Here is a 20,880-nt window from a genome sequence, read left to right as displayed (position 1 = left end):
TCTACAAAAACTAAAAGCAATAGCAAAAGCACATCCTCCAAAGAAAACTTATTATTATTTTTTACTCATCCAAGGTTTTAAAACCTTACAAACTTTAAAGTCCCTTTTTGTCCCTTTGACACTTGGGCTGGCCACATATGGGTTTCCGTTTCAAATCCAAACGGATGCCATTCACACTATCCATCCCGTGCCCGTGCCCACCTGCTTTCTGTCTAGAGAAAAACACAGGGTCGTAACAGTGACTACTAGGTATACATACTTCTGCACAATCTCCACTGGGGCATCTCTGTATATGAAAGAAAATTGTGAGGCGACTGCAGAAGATGTGTTGAAGACCATAACCTTGATTTTGCCCAAATTGACCGTAAGGTCTCTCTCCCCGCAAAATCTGTCCAATGCATTTAAATGTTTCTATAAACCCTCTGCTGAATCAGAGATCAAGACAATGTTGTCAACATACAGCAATATGGGCACTACTGTCTGAGCCAATGGTGAACCTCTACCTCCGAAACTATCCACAAATACTGCAATCTCATCAATGTATAGGCCAAAGAATGTAGGTGAGAGTGGGCAGCCTTGCTTAACCCTCCCGAGGTCCCACCAGGTGCACGTACTCGGCCGTGTACTGCCTCATATAGTGCCATCACACCCCATATCATCTCATGTGAGAACTAGAGCTTCTGCAAGCGTCCTATGAGACGGGATCAAGAGACGGAGTCAAGGGCTTTGCGGAAATCCACAAAGCAGCAATACACATGTCTCTTTGAGGACCTCGCCTCCTCTATGATTGCTCGTAAAGTAAAGATATGGTCCAGCGTTGAGAAGTTTCTCCTGAAGCCTGCTTGGCTTGATGCTATGTTTCCCATCCTCTCTGCCATAGAGCTCATCATGTCCTCCAGTACTAGTCCATAGATTTTGGCCATTGTGTGACCAATCATGATAGTCCTGTAGTACTTGGGTCCGTGGGGTCTCTTGCTTTGTGGATGGGGACAATGGTGTTGGTAGTCCAGGAGGGTGGGAAGCCTTCAGAGAGTGCTCTGTTAAAAAGATTGGCAAGAATGGGAGCCAATACGTGGTGCCTATGGGCAAAATATTCAGCGCGTAGATCCTCATGATCTTTTGCTGTCCCATTATGCAGCTTTTTAAGAGCCCTAGTGACATTGGGGGAATCAAAGAGATAAGATGATATAGGCCGAGGGATGCGTGACATTTGTGGTATAGGTTGGTTTGACACATCATACAACTGTTGTGCATAGGCTTACCAAAGGCTAGGATCTGTGATAGGTGGAGGTGCTCTTTTTTCTTCAAGAATGTGCCAAGCTTCTGAGTTGTCCTTGCTCAAAAAGAGCTCTGAGAGAGAGAGAGAGAGAGAGAGAGAGAAGAGAGAGAAAGATATATTAACGTCTATAAGACAAAGTGGCCTTTGAGACAAAAGTACCAGTACATCTAAAACTCAAGGAAACTAAATGTCCCGAGTAGAAAACGAACAGCATAAACTGAAAAACAACTAGCTATAACATGTGGCCAAAGAGGAACTAGTGGCTTGATACAACTGCCAGAAAAAGGCATATCTGATAAAAGTGTGGAACTGTAAAAATGGTAGGCTATGGGAAGCAGCTGAGATAGACTCATCCCATAATGTCTCGCATAGGTCGATCCCTCATAGATAGGTTGAAGCGCCGAGGTTGTGCCGCACGACGTCGTGCCAATATTGCCTGTATTGTGTGATAATGTCTCGCCTAGTGCCGCGGCCTAGCGATTGTACGATTATATGTTGAACAATCGCACTGTATTGTTCTCCAAGTGGGTTTAGGGATTGACCATAACACCTAAGGCCGGGAGATTGACCCACATAGCTCGTGCCTGACATGTCTGGGATTGGGGCTTACAATGGGGCCATGGCATATGACAAATATTTCTAAAAAGGGTATTAATGCTGTATAATATTTTACTTTGAATGCTGAGCCAGTGTGTCACATAGCACCGTAGTGTAGGGCACATGTGACATATAGGCTTAAAAGCCTTATCTTTGACACAATGGAAGTGGCTATTGGAGGGATTCCATCACTATCCCAATAACACCACCTATCACCGGGAGGAGAGGAAGGTGTTCCTTCTTGAGACCAAGAAAGCAAATTGTCACGGGAAAGCCAGAGACGCCAGACAGAGGGTCGGATGCTGGGTTTTAGCCATGTTGCCACCTCGCAAATGAGGCTTAGGCCATAGGCAATGCGAGGGGACTCAGCTACATGACTTTTTTTGATGTTGTAGGCGAATCAAACTCTACGTGGTAGTATCTACGCCCCAAGGGATGAATATCAGTGATCTTTCTAGGCTCACCGAGAAGGCTTGCTTGCAAACAGGTCAGGAAGCCAAGCACGAAGGGAAGATTTTATGTTGTTGCATTGTGGATTTTTATAAAGCTGTTGACATAGTCCCATGAACTCAATTGATCATGAGATCGAGGCAGCTAGATGTGGAAGAGCTAGTTATATGGGTCACTATGGCACTATATGAGCAAGTCACTTGTAATGTCCGCATGCTTGAGGGGCTCTTAGAGGAGATTGAATAGTTAACTTGTAAAGTCTGCACACTGGAGGGGCTCTTAGAGAAGCTTCATTTCACTATCTGAGTGAAACGGGGATCCCTACACTCTTTGGACTTCACATGGATGAATTGACTGATTTTGTTGATTTTGGAGGGGTTGGATGTACATTAGTAGAGACAGTGATCTCTACCCTTTTTATGCAGATGATGTGGTACTCTTGTTACTCTCTCAAGAGGGGTTGCAACACCATTTAGATGCCTCACATAAGTTTTTCCGTGACAAAGACCTTACAGTTAACCTTGGTAAATGTAACATGATTGCAGAAGCTGAATGGAGTAATTCTTAGAAAAATTATGCCAATTAAACTTGACAAACTCACAAAAGAGAAGACTATGTAGACCTACAGTACTAAATATTTCCAAATCAAGAATATATTTAGTGATATCACCAATCCAAATGCAGATTTGTACCATGCAAGTTGTGCAGAAGGCCACAATGCATGACCAAGTGCTGGTTTTGCTGTCCTCTGAGAAATGCTGAGGAAAACAGCCTTCTGGAGGTACTTGATGCTCTGCTTGCATCGAAGAGGATCGGGCTCAGCAAATGCTAGTTTACACCTGACTCCAATTGCTTGGGGAGTAATAGATCGAGGTATAAATTGAGAAAAATGTATCGTGTTCAACTTGTGTCCCATCCATTGGTGCATTTCCTTGGGCACTTTTAGGCAGCTATTGGGCTGCTAAATCCACCCCAATCAGTCCATACTCGCCCTTGGATCTTTCCCTCCTGACATGAGTTCTGCCATGATAGAGGCTGTTACCCTTGGCAAAACCAAGGTTATGGTCTTCACACTAGCCGTGGTCATTTTGTTCAACGGGGTGTGCCGTGACAGACTCAACCACGTATCCAAGAGATAAAGATATAGAGAGAGGGGGGAGAGAGAGAAGGGATTAGGGAACTTTGCACAGTACAACACACTGAGCGGGGAACATGCCTTGGCCCCTTTCACGAATTTATTCAGGAACAATCCATGGGCACGCTGGACATGATAAATATATCAATGAGTACAAAAGCAAACAAATATGTTGATGTAGAAACCCAAGTTGGAGTCGATGTCGAGGCACAAGATCTCTGATGCCGAGCACACCACGGGGATGACCCACAAGAATCTCTCCCCGGGCTAGTACCAGATCCAAGAAACTCCAAGCTTGTACACAAAGTACACAGGAGATGTGTGTAGATGGAGGAGTATATGCTGACCGACTATGGATTCTGTTGCCTAAACTGGAATAGAGGCAATCCTACAAGTAGGCTTGAACAACGGTGTATTATCCAGGGTTGTTTCCACGTAGTTGAATGGCACAGATATCCAATGATAGCGGCCAAGTGGAGATTCCTCAACAATATAGCAGGTAGGTGGCAAGTGGCATACGGGCGCACATGTGATCCAGCAACAGATGGCAATACTGTTCAGAAGGTACAAACAGAGCTTTAGGTGGCAGCAGGTGGTTCAGTCAGCGGCTGCTTCTCTGTTTCAGATGGCGTAAACAGCACAGAGGCAGCGTTTGGCAATAGTCAGGTGGCAGCAGCAGCAGCCTAGGCGGCAGTTCAGTCTTGTAAAATGGCGCTGGAGGTAGGTGTACAGAGTGCTGGAGGTTCTACGCAGAAGGCGGCCGAAGCTGGCAGCGCTGGCTGAAGCTGGAGCCTGGTGTAGGCGATGGTTGAAGCCGCTGGCTGCTCTGGCTAAGCAGTAGGTAGAGGTGGATCAAGTTGCTGAGGTTTTGGCGGAGGCAGGCTATTGCGCACAGCTCCAACAGTAAGCGGCATAGGACTCCAACAGCAGATATGATAGTGACAGGGGGCTGCAGCATCTCACAAGCGGTGCACTGATGATAAGTGGCTGGCGGCGGTAGAAGAAACTCCTCGTTCAAAATATACGTGATGATGATGATGTTTCGCACTCTCCCACGATCTTGATGATGATAATGAAGTAGATGATGATCTTCAAGCTCCTTCAATGATCTTGCTCCCAATGCTACAAGAGAGGTACAAGGGCCTTTTAATACTTAAAGGGGGCCCTGCTTTTTGCCAAAAGCTTATCCATGCTTTTGCTTTTTCCTTTTACTCTTTGGTTTTCCCTTTTTTGCTTTTTAATAAAATATTACTCAACTTTTGTCATAGTTCTTTAGCTTTGCTTTTCTAACTCTAGGGCCTTGCTTTTTGGCCCTAGACTTGCTTTTTGAAAAAGCGGCTTTTTGCTTTTTCGTTTGGCTCAGTCTCCTCTTGCCTAGCTCGTAGTCAACCTAGTTTGACTTTTTGCTTTTCTTTGCTTTTCTTTGCTTTTTGACCAAGCTTGATGCTTTTTCTTGAGCAAACTTTACGGTCCCTATCTCCATGCCTTCTTTCACATGTCTGGTGTCCAAGCAAGGGTTCATCATGTGAAATAGAGCTAGGAGGGCCAAATAGTTGCATTTCCTCCCTCTTACATCACAATTGTCCTCAATTGCAGATTGCAAGTGTTCCAAGTTGTGATATGTTCCAACTTCCAGTACTAGCCATGTGGAGTGAGCTTGTGCATTTGGTCTTTCTCCATATTTGTGGTGTCATCTGCTCATCTGGCCTATGCCTTTTCTTTAACCAATAGCTTTGTATTTGATGGTACTTCTCGAGGGTCTGTCACATGTTTTAGATAAAATAAATGAATACTTACCTGTTGCAAAAACTAGACACAAGCTAATCAACAAACAAGTATGCATTATTCGTGTCTATTGGGTAGTTTGGAGCCCAGTGGACTATCACATGCCATAAATCCAAGCATAAAAAACAACACAAATTCAAAGAAATTCAAACATACATTAGTACGCAGTGCACAAGCAATTATCCTCCTGTTCATGGATTGTCTTGTCTGGTTTCATCGAAAACCGTGCTCAGCTATTTGGCTCCCGAGGGAAACCACTTAGTGTTGGGTGTTGGACTAACACACTCACACACACAAACCTGCACATTAGGGTTAGGTGCAGGGTAGAGAAGCTCACACACAGAAATGAGAGAGAGAGAGAGAGAGAGAGAGAGAGAGAGAGAGAGAGAGAGAGAGAGAGAGAGAGAGCCAAAAGTGTGGTATCCACAAAATGCAAGTCAACCCTTGCATGTGTGCCACATCCATATAATATAGAAGTACAAAATATTATATGTTAGAGTGTCCTTTCACACTTGATGTCCAAGGGGAAAAACCACATGGGAAAAAGTGCCCTTGGTTAAGCCCAGTTCACACATAGCACTACCATAAGTGAGCATATGCCTACAAATCCCCCCTGTAGTGGAAGTGTGAACCTGTACAAGGTAGCAGATCACTCTCTGTATGAGAGTAAGCCCAAAGCTTTGCGAAAAGCTTCAAACTTTTCTCGAGGTAAAGCCTTTGTGAATAGATCTGCAACATTATCCTGTGTAGGGCAATAAGATAAACTGATCTCCCCTGCATGTAGCCTCTCTTTGACATAGTGATAATGAATCTCTATGTGCTTGGTACGTGCATGAAATACTGGATTTCGTGCCACGGCCATAGCACTCTGGCTATCAGTGAGAATGGTGGTGGGTGTCTGCTGACACTGACGAAGATCAGCCAATAGTCTCCTCAACCATACACAATCTACTGTAGCTGTAAAGACTGCCCTGTACTCAGCCTCACAAGTAGATGTAGCAACAGTGGGTTGCTTTTTACTCAACCAAGATATGCATGAGCTGCCAAGAAAAAAACAATTCCCACTGGTGGATTGCCTGGTATCATAATCACCAGCCCAATCTGAATCACTGTATGCATAAAGCTGCAAGCTGTCCCCCCTGGGATAGAACAAACCAAGATCCAAGGTACCCTTAAGATAACGAAAAATGCGTTTGACTGCTTGCCAATGCTTTGTGCCTGGGCTGTGCATGAATTTGCTCAACAAAGACAACCCAAAAGATATGTCTGGCCTGGTGTTACACAAGTAAATGAGGCATCCCATTGCCTGGTTGTAAATGCTGGCCTCAAAAGGCTCTCCAATATCATGCATAGTAAGCCGTACACCTGGTTCTACCGGAGTAGAAATGGGATTACATTCATCCATGTGAAACCTTTTTAGCAAACTTTTTATGTACTTAGTTTGCTGCATAACAATGCCATCATCTGTATGCATAAACCGGATGCCGAGATAGTAGTGTAAAGGCCCCAAATCTGACATATCAAATTCAGCTTTCAAATCAGATTTGAAATCTGAAATTTGTGCTTTGCTAGTACCTGTAATGAGCACGTCATCTACATACAAGATGACTATGAGAATATCGGCATCGGTTTTCTTCACATACAATGTGCTTTCAGCTGGACTATTCTCATAACCTTGGCTGGTTAGATGAGCATGTATCTTATCATACCAAGCTCTTGGAGCTTGCTTTAACCCATACAATGCTTTGTGCAACCTGCATACTTTATGTTCCTCACCAGGAACTACAAAACCAATGGGCTGATTTACATATACTTCCTCCTGTAAATCCCCATTTAAGAATGCAGTTTTGATATCCAATTGATGCACTTTCCATCCTTTATGGGCAGCCAATGCAATCACAGATCTTATTGTGGTCATTCTCGAAGTAGGAGCAAAAGTCTCTTCATAATCTATTCCCTTTTTTTGGGAGTAGCCTTTACCCACAAGTCTTGCTTTGTACCTGTCAATAGTACCATCAGACTTTCTTTTGACTTTGTACACCCACTTTGTTCCAATTACATGCTTGCCTTTAGGCAATTCCACAAGATCCCATGTATTATTCTTCATGATAGAAGAAATTTCAGCTTGCATAGCTTGCAACCAATGCTCATTCTCATGTGCTTCTTCATAAGAAGAAGGCTCTTCTGAATCAAAGAGACCACCCATTGCGAATGCAGACTCCCCACGATGTACATTCAAAGCACGGCTGGAACTAGCCCTTGTTCTACCTGTGAGTGGAGCTGCAAGTTTGCTTTCTTGCAAAGTTTTCAGCAACCATCTTGGCACTGACTTGGCTGTGTGTATGGCTGTTTGCTCTTCCCTGACAAGATCTTCCACTTCTTCCACAGAAGGGGGCTGAATGGCTGGCTGGTCCACATGTTCTACACGTGGATTCTCTTGTGTAGGGGCTGGCTGATCTGAATCCCTCCTAATTGCAATGGGTAAAAGTCCATCAAACATGTCCTGTATGCTTGTATCATTGCTTTTATACAAGCTGACCATGGGCTGTTCTGAATTTTCAGCAAATACCACATCTCTACTCACAAAAATCCTTCGTGTAGTTGGATTATAAAGACGGTATCCTTTGCTCTCATTGCTGTAGCCCACAAAAATGCATTTAATTGCTTTGTCATCAAGCTTTGTTCGGAGTTGTTCTGGCACATGTGCATATGCCAAACACCCAAATGTACGCATATAATCCACTGTAGGCTTTCGGCTATACCAAGCCTCAAATGGTGTTATGGTTTTCAAAGCTTTTGTTGGACACCTGTTCAACACACGAGTTGCACACATTATAGCTTCCATCCAAAATTTGTGAGGCAACTTTTGTGCTTTCACCATGCATCTTGCCATCTCCATGAGAGATCTTTTTTTCCTCTCAGCTACACCATTCTGCTGCGGTGTATAAGGCACAGTACATTGGTGTTTGATGCCCTTTTGTAGCATATAATCCTTGAATGCATTTGACATGTATTCTCCACCTCTATCTGAGCGGAGTGTTTGGACTTTACATGCACACATATTTTCAGCCATTGCTACAAAGTGTCGAAAGCATGTAAACACATCTTCTTTTGCTTTCAAAGGGTAAGCCGAAGCAAACCTGGAGTAGTCATCAATGAATGTGACAAAGTAAAGATGCCCCCCTATGGATGGTGTCCGCATTGGGCCACATACATCACTATGTATGAGCTATAATTTACTTTCAGCTCTAACAGCTCCATCTTTGGGGAATGGTTTCCGTTGCATCTTTCCCAAAATACACCCCTCACATACATGTCTTGGCGGAGACTCAAGAGGCGGCATATTATCAACCATATGATGCTTCTGCAAAAGCATCAAACTCTGAAAATTTACATGCCCAAAACGAGCATGCCATAGCTCTGCATCATGCATAGCAGGAGTGTGGACAGCCACTGTATTTGCATCATAAGTGCGCTTGTCATAGCTGTCCAGCTTATACAAGCCTTTGTATCGTGTTCCAGAAGTGACTATTTCATAACCCTTTGATGGGTCTTTTACCAAACACTTCCCATCTTCAAATTCAACCTTTAAACCTTGGTCGTTTATGGCTGAGACGGAGAGCAGATTTTTCTTTATCCCTGGAACATACAATACATTTTTCATACATATATTGGCACCATTGGCTGCAATAAGTATGACATTACCAATTCCCTTTATTGGATATGTGGTATGATCTGTACAGATATAGTGCGGCCATTTGAAGCATAAACCAAGTGCTGAAATACATCTTTGCATGAAGTGATGTGGCTCGAAGTTTCACCACTAGAAGAGGGCTGTCCATGACCAGCCTTGCTAGACTGTTGTCCCCCATGCTTAAAGCTCTTTGCTTTACCCTTATCCTTGGCTGTAAATGCCTTTTCTCCACCACGGTTGCTCGATATGTTTGCTCTTGTTTGCTCTTCCTGCAAGAGTAAACCCACGAGCTCTTCAAAAGTGACGGGATCACCACCTCCTCTGATCGAGAGGTTGAGAGAGGGGTGAAAGCCCAAGTAGGAAGGCGGTAAAGAATGAAGAGTGTTGGTGACCATCTGTCTGTCTGGGATAACCTCATCAATGTTGAGCAATTGTTCCTGCAAATCTTTCACTTTGGTGAGATGATCTGCCATGGAGTCACCCTCATCCATAGAAAGAAGATCCAATTGCCTCTTCAAGTAGGTAACTCTTGCCTCGTTGCGTACCTGATACATTGCTTCCAATGTGTCCCATGCAAGCTTCGATGTCTTGCACGAACGAATGTGCGGAATAATAGTCCTTTTCACTGAAAGGGCTATCAATGACATGGCCTGTGCATCTCTAGAGTCCCATCTCTTCTGCTCTTGTGTGGGAGCAGGATCTACATCAGGAGCTCTTTGAGCACCTCCCCTTTGAGGCGTGGCTGGCTGTATGGTAAGTGGGCGTGTGTCATCACCACACACGATGCCCCAAAGCCCTTTGGCTACCAGCAAATTACGGATCATAAAACTCCAGAGGGAGTAGTTAGATCCATCCAGCTTGTCCTCCTGGGTGAGCACACCAAATACATCTGTAGCATTTTGTGCCATGTCAACAAAATATATCTGCAAGCAAACCAAGCACCAATGTGCACTGCCAGGCAACCAAATGTCCTGTGCAAATGTATGCCTGCAAACCAAAGCAAGTGTAAACCTGCACCAAATTGTCCAATTACACCCAATGTGTATACATACGTGACAAATCGCAGCTGTAATGCCCAATTACATGCTCCAATCAGAATATCCCCAATTTTTATGCACTCCAATCGCTTCAATGTGCATCTAATTGGCCAATTTTCACAAAAACCCCAAATTTTTGCAAGTGAAAGAGGTTCAATTTGCCAATTTTGACCTCAATTTTGAAAACCCCCAAATTTTTGCAAATTAGAGAGGTTCAATTTGCTGATTTTGACCTCAATTTCAAAAACCCCCAAATTTCATCTGCAATTTTCCTTTCAATCTGACTTGCACAGCATTCATTGTCTGCAAAATCGGCATATGACCTGCACTGCAATGGCTGCAGATTTTGTATTTGGGTTTGATAAAAAATTTTGACAGAGAAATACCTTCAGACAAGGGCAGCAGGCTTGGAGCAGACAGTTGAGTAGGGGGAGCCAGCAGAGCTGGAGACTCAACGATGAGGAAGACTCAAAGCTGCAAATGTCGAGAGTCGTTGCAGATGGAGACTCAACTAGCTGCAGGCGAGTGCGTGAACCGGGTAGCTGGCAGCCAGGTGGAACAGGGTACGCGTAGCTGCAGGTGTCGAGGAGGCCTGCAGAGCGTGGGCGTGGAGCAGTCGAAGTCGCTGGTGTCGGACCAGCCAGAGAGCATTGGAGCTGCAGGCAGGTCGCTGGCTCTAGCGAACGGAACTTCGAAACGGCGGGCGTAGCAAACGGAACTTCGGAACGGCGGGCGAGCGAGTCGGCGAACGGCGACGGCCTGAACGGAGACACCGGACGTGGTCGGCCGGAACGGAACGTCGACGGGGTCGAGCCGGAGCAGACGGCTGGAACGGAACGTCGACGGTGGTGTGCTGGAACGGAATGTTGGTAAGCGTCGGCGGGTCTGGGCAGCCGGCTGGGGCGCGGACGGAAGAACGGCGGGCGTTGACGGAAGAACCGCGGCTGTAGGTGGCGGCGCCGCCCACGAGCTGGGCGGTGGTGGTGGGCTCCCCACTAGTGCCGCCCGTTTCTGGCGGCCGGACGGTGGAGCAGCGACAGACCTGTCGAACGGAAATTCGCAGTCGACGGAATTTTGCAATTTTTTCTGCAGATTCTGCACAGCCACCACTCTAGGGCCAGCTCCCAGCTCTGATACCAAATGTTGGGTGTTGGACTCACACACTCACACACACAAACCTGCACATTAGGGTCAGGTGCAGGGTAGAGAAGCTCACACACAGAAATGAGAGAGAGAGAGAGAGAGAGAGAGAGAGAGAGAGAGAGAGAGAGAGAGAGCCAAAAGTGTGGTATCCACAAAATGCAAGTCAACCCTTGCATGTGTGCCACATCCATATAATATAGAAGTACAAAATATTATATGTTAAGAGTGTCCTTTCACACTTGATGTCCAAGGGGAAAAACCACATGGGAAAAAGTGCCCTTGGTTAAGCCCTGTTCACACATAGCACTACCATAAGTGAGCATATGCCTACACTTAGATTATTCTCAAGGCCATCTGGTCACTAGGACCGTGCGAGAGTTCATCAATAGTCATCTGGGCCATTTGGTTGCATTGATCGCCCAACTATGAAATCCAATACAATCATCTGGGCCATCTGGTCGCAATGATCGCTTAACTGTGAAATCCAATACAATTATCTAGGCGATTTGGTCGCAATTACCGCCGGAATGAGAAATCCAATACAGTCATCTGGGCCATTTGGTCACAATGACCACCCGACTGTGAAGTCCAAGATATTTGGCATCGTTGCCATCCAATGAGTCATGTGGCATCGTCGCTACCCAAATACAAATCTTGCTCCTTGGGCTATCGGACATCGTTGCCACCCAAACTAGAGCATGTCCATGTAACCATTTTATAAGCAGAATAATGATCAATTCCAGTCCAATTATACAATGAAGAGGGCTAGAGGTACAATTGGATGGCATCGTCGCTACCCAAATACAAGTCTTGCTCCTTGGGCTGTCGGACATCGTTGCCACCCAAACTAGAGCATGTCCATGTAACCATTTTATAAGCAGAATAATGATCAATTCCAATCCAATTATACAATGAAGAGGTCACAAGACGTCTATGCCTGTATACTTAGAAATATATCTGCACCAACCACTTCCTCATAAGCTCGAAGTATATCTGAATAGTCCTTGAAGTACTCCTTTGACATCCATTTCGCATCCCGTAGCGAATAATTCTCATAGAATGAAACTCAAGCTGTTCTGGCTCTTCCACCCCCGGTGGATGCTCCAATACAGGCTCCTCTTGGGGTAACCCTGTAAATGGTTTCAATAAACTGTCATGGAAGGCATTATGTATCCTCTATTGATCTGAAAGGTTCAACCGATAATATACATGGTTGATCTTTTTGGTAACCTGAAAAGGTCCATATATCATCATTCGCTGACTTTGGTAATCCAAAGATCAAATCCATAGCAATACTCTCCCATAGAACAGTCAATGGGTGCAATAATCTTGTTAGCTTTTGCTGATCGAACTTGACCTTCTGTGACAGACCTAACATTCTAGAATATATAGCTTAATGTCCTTTCTGCTAGGCCAGCAGATACTCCCAAACTTGAGTTGTAGTCATTTTTGGCATCAAAATCCTGTCTCACATAGACGGGTTTGCATCATAAGATAACCCCCTTTTTGATGACATAAAAAGTCGGCAAATCTTCATTTTGCAATCTGTTCCAAAACATCTTTGAAATCCTCTTTGGTAGCATAAAGATTCCTCATCAAAGTGAAATCCATATGGTAACCCATAGAAATGGCTCAGGGGTCTCCAAGATAATGCATCTACTACCTTCTTGTCTTTGACGTTCATAGGCCACAGTATGGCCTTCTTGGTTCAAGACTGCTTCTAATGCAATCTTCATCATGCTCAACTACAGAAAGATCTAGAATAACCAACATTGGTCCTTTGCTAGCATAAAGTTTCAATACCTTAAAGAATTCTGTTTCAACTTTAATCCACAAAGATCCCACGACTTTCTTTGTCAAAACTTGCAATGGTCTAGCATCCATTGCAAACAACTTGATGAATTTTGTGGCATCATGTTAATCTGATGATCTTTTGGTCTCCTTGTCTTCTTGCTTGACCTGAAGAGGCTTGTACTAAGATAGCAGGCCTAGGAATGGCCTCCCTGGTTTCCTCCACGAGAAATGAGCTTCATCTCCTTCGGCTTTGGTGGCTCCAGCTTTGATGAAATCTTCAGACATTTGAGTCCTTCTTTGGTCCTGTAACCTCCCTTCTCCAAAAAAGGAATTCTGTCTCTAAGAAGTCCTCTGAATTGTTGAAAGTCATAGTACTCTTTTGATGATATGGCCATGGTTTCATGAGTAATTGATCGATGGCCTAGGTTCCCATCTTGAAGTCATGGATCGGCCTCATAGTTGTTCACTTCATTAGGTCCTTGGTCTCCCTTTGCTCTTGACATGGCTCTGTCACCCCAAGAAAGATTTCTTCAAGAGAAATCTTGTTTCGATACCACTGTAAGCCCAGCGGGGCGTGCCGTGCCGTGCTGTGACAGACGCAACCACGTATCCAAGAGATAAAGATATAGAGAGGAGGGAGAGAGAGAAGGGATTAGGGAACTTTGCACAGTACACCACATTGAGCATGGAACTTGCCTTGCCCCTTTTTAGGAATTTATTCAGGAACAATCCATGGGCATGTTGGTGAGGATCAATACATCAATGAGTTGGCGGATCAGGTGGCTAAGGTTTTGGTGGAGCTAGGCTGTTGCGTACAGCTCCAACAGTAAGCGGTACAGGACTCCAACAGCAGGTATGATAGTGACAGGGGGCTGCAGCAGCTCACAAGCAGTGCACAGATGATAAGTGGCTGGCGGTGGTAGAAGAAACTCCTCGTTCAAAATATACTTGATGATGATGATGTTCTCGCACTCTCCCACGATCTTGATGATGATGATGAAGTAGATGATCTTTGAGCTCCTCAATGATCTTGCTCCCGATGCTCCAAGACAAGTACAAGCCTTTTTTTACTTGAAGAGGGCCCTGCTTTTTGCCAAAAGCTTATCCATGCTTTTGCTTTTGCCTTTTACTCTTTGCATTCCCTTTTTTGTTTTTTAATAAAATATTACTCAACTTTTGTCACAGTTCCTTAGCTTTCCCTTTTTTTTTTCCCCGGGAAAAATATCCTTCTATTAGTCAATGAAAAACAGCCAGAAAGGGCTAGATACAACCACGAAGGGCTAGATACAAACTCACCACATATACGGGGCGGGATTAGCTTTGCTTTTCTAACTTCGGGCCTTGCTTTTTGGCCCTAGACCCGCTTTTGCGGCTTTTTGCTTTTTCATTCGGCTCCTCTTGCCAGAAATGTTCCTGGCTTGCAGTCAACGCAGTTTGCCTTTTTGCCTTTCTTTGCTTTTTGACCAAGACTGATGCTTTTTCTTGAGCAAACTTTATGGTCCTTGTCCCCATGTCTTCTTCCACCCGTCTGTTGTCCGGGCAAGGGTTCCATCATGTGAAATAGAACTAGGAGGGCCAAATAGTTACATAGAGACAGGCTGAGAGGTGGATCTCACAAGGGAATGATTCTGAAGAGAGCTTGGGATATCAGTACACAGTAGGTGGACATAGAGGAGCATGTTTTACCCCATTGTTCGAGCATGCTTCACCCCATTATTCAGCAGAACATGAGATTCAAGGGCGCTATCATTGTTTGTTTAGGAAGGGGTTCGGTTCTTTACGGAGAGTCATTGTGTATGAGGACCAGAGATGTGTGGCCTGCTTATGTGCATGAGGTTCGTAGGCATAGGGAGTGTCTCTTGAAAAAGCATAGTTGCATGTTGAACTGTGGAAACTCATGTTACACCAACTCTTTGCTGATTGGGAAACGGTTTTCTTTACTGCAGATTCCTGTGCGACCTTTCAGGCACGACGAATATGAGAGGTTCATCCGGGCAGCATACCCATACTATAGTGCATGCTTTTCAATGGTATGGTCCATCGTCTTTTTTGTCAACATGGTTGAACGCCAGTTTTTTTTCAATTCAGAGTGTTTCTTACTTGGTCTTTTGCTTGCAGATGTTTGGTTTCTTTGTTTTTGGAGTCCTGTTTCTTTATCACAAGTGATCATCATTGCGGTCTAGTCAATTGTGCTGAGGTGTCTTTGGCGACAGTCACTCAAGAGTGGAACTGCCCAATCCGTCATGTCCCCACTGCTGGAACACTTTACAAGAGACTGTCAAAGCAATTCTGCAACTTAAATGTTTTTTTCCCTTAAAAATCAGGTCAAATTTTTCGAGTGAAATAGTTGTTTAGTAACATCACTACACCCAAGAAAATTATTGGGGCTCTATGATGCAACAGAAATTGGCAGGCTGCCATGTAAAGGTAGTCTGCCTAATGAAAAGCTTTGACTGGATGTACAACAACTGTTTTAAGGTTGCAACCAGAACACACACAATTGATGGATCACGTCTTGCTAGAATTTGTGGATGTGAACTGTAGTTTTTATCTTTCATTTGAAGACTCGCACTAAGAGAATGCACACACTCAGAGGGTGCAATTGCCATAATTGCATACCAGCTACCCTCTGTGTGTATGCTTTCTAGTGGTAGCCATCTATAACGGTTGAGTCTACCCTTCACCTCTGAAACTTTGGATCACAAGAAGACATGCCTTGCCATTACATGTTAAGAGCTTGAGGAAAGCTTTACCGAGAAGGGTGGCACGTGTGGAAGTAAGAGTAAATATTATGATCAAACAACAGGCACGTTGTGTTTTGGGGAATGCTTTGCATGCAAATGTTGACTGTGGCTTGTGTGACCTATGTAAGCATTTCGTATCTGATGCCATGACATGGCCATCTGCTGCTAGTTGGTTATATTAGGTTGCTCGAAGTAATCTTTTACGATTGATTGCTAATGCTACAAATCATAAAACAGAACTTTGCTCCGGTTTGTTGTGTCCGAGAATAGGCAACATCAATTGTAAGCAATACTTGCATTCCTAAACAGATCTTTTGTTTTATGGAGGCCTGTGTTTTGTTGAGTAATATCTGTAGCTGCAAGCCTTTGCATGGTTCTAACTAGATAATTCTAGTCCATGTATTGGGATAGCTGTAAGATTGAGCAGTACTGATTTGTCGTTTGTATTTTTACTTAATCTGGTTATTAGGAAGACAATTCACGAATCCATGTTTCATTTTTGTGTCGGAAGGGAATTTTTTAAGATGTCATTCGAATTCGTATATGAACATAAATGGGTGCAACAGTTGCCTGATTTGTAAGTGTGACATATTCAAATAATTTTGTGAAAAAATGCAATTAAAAAGTGATTGATTTTCTCGTTCTTATATGCGTGGATTGGTTTCCTTTGCAAAATCTGAAATCCTGATTGGTAGAGATCTCATACCATAGTATCACATCAATATTACCAAAGGCATTTTTATGTTGTCATTTCTTTGGCCCATGGAAAATCTCAACAGACCCAGCTTGGAAGACATCTGACATTCCCTTTCCCCATCAAATGCGATGGATGCACAAAATGGATGTGTTCTGATGGCCCACGATGCGATGTGTTTAGGTAGTCCGCAATGTAAATTGAGTGAGAAGACAACGTTTTAAACTCTGTAATTGGGCATCTGCTTTTGAAACTATGCCATAGATAGCTCTACAATTATGTAATCTTGCTTTAGCCTTATAGTATGATGGGACACATGATGATGGCATGTCGTCCGTCTTTATCATGCACATCACACACTAAGCATGCATGTGGCATGCACATGCGCACGCACACATGCACATACATGGGAGTTTATATGTTGGTTGTCTACGAGGAGAGTTGACATAGGATTGCTAATGTTGAGTCTCCTTGTAGCCAACCGACACCCCTCCCTCATGTTAATCCTTCTCTTATCCATATATGAACAAGCCAAGTCCGGAGACAGAGATAATAAGCTCAAGGTAGTTGTAAGAGAGAGAATTGGGCACATCAAGATGGAAGCCACAACTTAAGCTGAGCGGGTGGTCCTTCAAATTCATGTGGGAGTTTTGATTGAAGGGTAGTTGATTACAAATCATGGGAGCAGATATCCACACAAACACTGATCATTGAATGGAAGCGTACACAATCTTTATCACCATGTAGTTATCATATATGTTCAACTCAAGAGCTTACCTTAGCCTTGTTGAAGCATATGTTGTTGGGTCTTGCCTTCGAGCCGCAAATGCAACTTTGCATTGTAGGTATGTACATTGGCTCATTCGTCGTGTCCTCACTCTGTTGTCACACTGAAATGCTCTTTGCCAAAGGGGTGAAGGAAGAGCTCTCAATGCCTAGATGAAGGCAAGAAGAGGTGGTCCTTTGCAATGGTTCTCTCACACAAAAAACAGGAAAAGAAGAAGCTAATGCAAGAGGGGAACTTACAATCACCTATTCAAACAAGCATTCATCAAGCACATAAAAATACAATAGCATGCAAGCAAACAAGAAGAGGGAAGAAGGAGAGCTCACAACAAAACTATTCGATGCAAGGTGAAGCTTTGGGCAACTCTGATGGTCGAGGTGGCATGGAAAGTGATAGGTGATGTAGAGGTTTTTCATGCTCGGGCCTTTGTTAGTTATGGAAGTGGTGTGGACCCTTCAACATGAGGTAGTGGGTAGAAGCGGTCCGCACTTGTGAGTAGCCGAATGAGTGCCATGACTCCATGGAAGTGGTGTGGACCCTTCAACATGAGGTAGTGGATAGAAGCTGTCCGCACCTTGTGAGTAGTGGAATGAGTGCCAAGACTCCATGGAATGATTGGCATGGGTAGATGGAGGTCCACGACAACTTGGCACAATAAGGTATGATGCTCGGATCTCATAGCACGACGCCTAGAGATTGGGGGCTGTTGCTTGACGAATATGTCAATGAGGGGGAGGTGTTGTTGGTGTTGAATTGAAGTGAAGGTCAAGGATTCTCCAAGCTTGCATCCACCATGGTCTTCCCATCTAGAGATGTATGTGGAGGGGTGGCATTGACGAGGGTAGTTAGAGGTGCATGAGTTTGTGTGCTTGAGATGTGAAGTGAAAAAATTATGATGCCCGTAGTGAAATATGTAGGTGACATGCATAGGCAATGGGCGAAAAAGGTGTGCCCATGTGTGCGCACTTCTCCAACTAAATATGCAGGTGATTTTCATGGGCAATGGGCGAAAAAGGTGTGCCTGTGTGTGCCCACTTATAAGTGATGGCTTATAAGTGGGGACGAGGCTTGGGATGTTGATAGGTTCGGGGTGACCACATTGGTAAACCATTCCCAAGTGGAGCTCGCATCGCGATCCTTCTTTGCCAACTAACGATGCAATCCATGGAATGATCGATCCCCTCATGAGGATTATCTCTTTCAATGTATCTAGGGGTTACATAAAACTTCAAGTTTAGATCCAATAAGAAACTCTGGTTCAAAACAGTTGATGCTTATGCATTAGTAGGAATTGTTAATGTGATAATGGCTAGTGGGATGGTGTGAGGAGGGGTGGCTAGCCTAACGAGGTCCATGTCTCCCAACATTATGGATAGCCCTGGGAGCACAAGTTGCACTTTTCTCTATGGGCTTACCATACGGCAACCATCTGGTGATGCGCCTCGTGTGTAAGGCTTATTCACCAAATATATCAATGCTTGCTGGTCAACAAAGAACACGAACACAAATTGGGTAGCTAACCACACATCTAATAGCAAAGGTTGAAGTGCCTATATACACATGGAAGATAATATCCTAGTTGGGGGATCTCAGGATGGGTGCACTTGCTAATACCTTCTTAATTTTTTGTATGTCTACTGGCATTCATCCATCCATTTGATGATAATCAACAACATACATAAAGGTCTGGCATATATGACATACATGAAGATGAATCTTTTGTAATACCCTACATGCCTCATGAATCTTTCCACCTCCTTGTAGTTAATGGTTGGTAGAACCTCTACGATCACACGGATCTTATTTTCATCAGTTCAGATGTAGTTCTTAGAGATAATGTGTCCATAATTGACATTTTAGTGGGTTTAACAAGATGTCGTAGAGTCTACACCACACGGATCTTATTTTCATCAGTGGAGATGCAATTCTTAGAGATGATGTGTCCAAGGATGACATCATGTTTAACCTAGAATTGACATTTGAGTGGGTTTAATGAGATGCGGTAGAGTCCACACCTTTCAAAGACTAGCCAGAGGAGATGAGCAAGATACTCTTTTCACTTGGAGTGCATGCAAAGGTTGTCAATGAATATTTTGATCTTCTGAAGTAGAGACTTGCAGGCTATACACATCAAGCATTGGAAAGTGGAGAGGGAATTTGTCAGGCCGAATGACATGATGATGCAATATGCATAGGTTTCCCATTTCTTAGCAAATACCATCTTGTATTGGTCGGCTGGGTCGGTCGTCACTTGGTTATAGCCAAAGAAGCCATCTTGGAAGCTGTAAGCTTCTACTCCGCGGCGGCGACTCTTTTCAACATATAGTGTGTGTAGGACAAGGGCTAGTGATCATGAAATGTGGTGGTGGCATTGACCTTTTGGAGGTTGACACATACCCTAAGCTTTCCGTTCTATTTGGACACGATCACTATCGACACCCACTCGGTGTGCTAGATTTCATACATAGATTGTGCATCGATGAGCTTGTCATGTTTGAATCCACACTTGTAACATGTGCCTCTGTATGGAATGACATGGGGTTTGGCACTAGATTTAGGGATGGATTTGGGGAATTAGATGTGATGGTGGCTCTATGAGAACACTCAGGATCGTGGTGTAGGCCCTTACAATGGAAACATTGTATCAATGGCCTACGTGCCATATTGTTGGGGTCTCTTGATCTTTGTTGCACCATGGCCTTGAACATAGAGGTATAGTCTATGGAGGTTGCTCTAGATACCCATATGATTCACATTTCTCATATGACTCATAGCTCTCCTATTCTGGATAGTTTGAGTTCATTGGCAAAGTTACCAAGTAATACTATACTGGTACGATTTTTCTAAGAGGATCTAGTTAGGGTGGTAATACTATGGAAGGTGGGTATGACATTGGTGGTAGTTTGAACATAGTCTTGCAATAGGGTTTTGGTGAATGGGCACTGGATTATGTGCCGATTGAGAAGAATTTGGTATGGGTGGTAGGGCTAATGGTTTCTTTGGCACCAGGAGAATAGGTTGTGGTGTCGAGTTTCCTTGGTACCAATAATGGGTTGTATCATGGTTTTCTTGTGGCACAAAATTGTAGGCCTTAGCATTGGACACTCATACTTGTATAATTTTGGTGGCAAATTGTGCACCAAACCATATCTCTTCGTGGGCACAGATGTGGTTATCCTGCTTGAGGTTGCCCCATGGGGCTCTCCTTGCCACCACTACTGGCCTAAACGATTTAGTAGATTCTTTGCCAACTGCTAGCTCATCTTTTCTTGTTGTTGGGCACCCTTGGTTCGCGACTTCAAGGATTTGGATGTTGTGTTCCCTATCTCTTAGTTTGGGTGGATGACTTCTACATCCTTATCTTGCAGGTTACCTACCAGATCTATTACCTTGTGGCAACACTCATAAAAGATGTAGTGCGTAGACATGTAGAGATGGCCTTGAAGCCTCTTACTCTTGAGATTGATCATGTAAGATGGCCTTGAAGCCTCTTACTCTTGAGATTGATCATAATTTAATCGATGAGTGATAGATCATCTAGTCTCTCATGGGTGCTGCATCTCATGTGTAGATACTTGGTTCTAGCAATAAATTCCCACATGGTTTCACCCTTCTCCTCCTTGAGGTTATAGATCTACTCGATGGGGCTTCATCTAGCTCCACTAGGCAAGAACACCATTATGAAAGTGTGTCTCAAGACCTCTAGCTAGCCTTTTTAGTGACCTAAACCATTGGTGTGCT

At 44.0% G+C, this 20,880-nt stretch overlaps 1 protein-coding gene across 1 annotated transcript in view; it reads left to right on the top strand.

Annotated features, from left to right (window-relative positions):
* The window catches only part of DGL1 (dolichyl-diphosphooligosaccharide-protein glycosyltransferase 48kDa subunit family protein), a 57,611-nt gene extending 42,189 nt beyond the window's left edge, over positions 1-15,422 (top strand). The window contains exons 13-14 of the mRNA XM_086787931.1: positions 14,861-14,944; positions 15,033-15,422. Coding sequence (XP_086644057.1) covers positions 14,861-14,944; positions 15,033-15,080 — 132 coding nt within the window. The 3' untranslated portion in view covers positions 15,081-15,422. The remainder of the gene's footprint in view (positions 1-14,860; positions 14,945-15,032) is intronic.
* The last annotated feature ends 5,458 nt before the right edge of the window (positions 15,423-20,880 follow it).

The sequence above is a fragment of the Cibotium barometz genome, chromosome 51, assembly GCF_041138505.1.
Source record: "Cibotium barometz isolate CiBa-2024 chromosome 51, ASM4113850v1, whole genome shotgun sequence".
Taxonomy (NCBI): Eukaryota; Viridiplantae; Streptophyta; class Polypodiopsida; order Cyatheales; family Cibotiaceae; genus Cibotium; species Cibotium barometz.
This window is presented reverse-complemented; position numbering and strand designations above follow the sequence as displayed.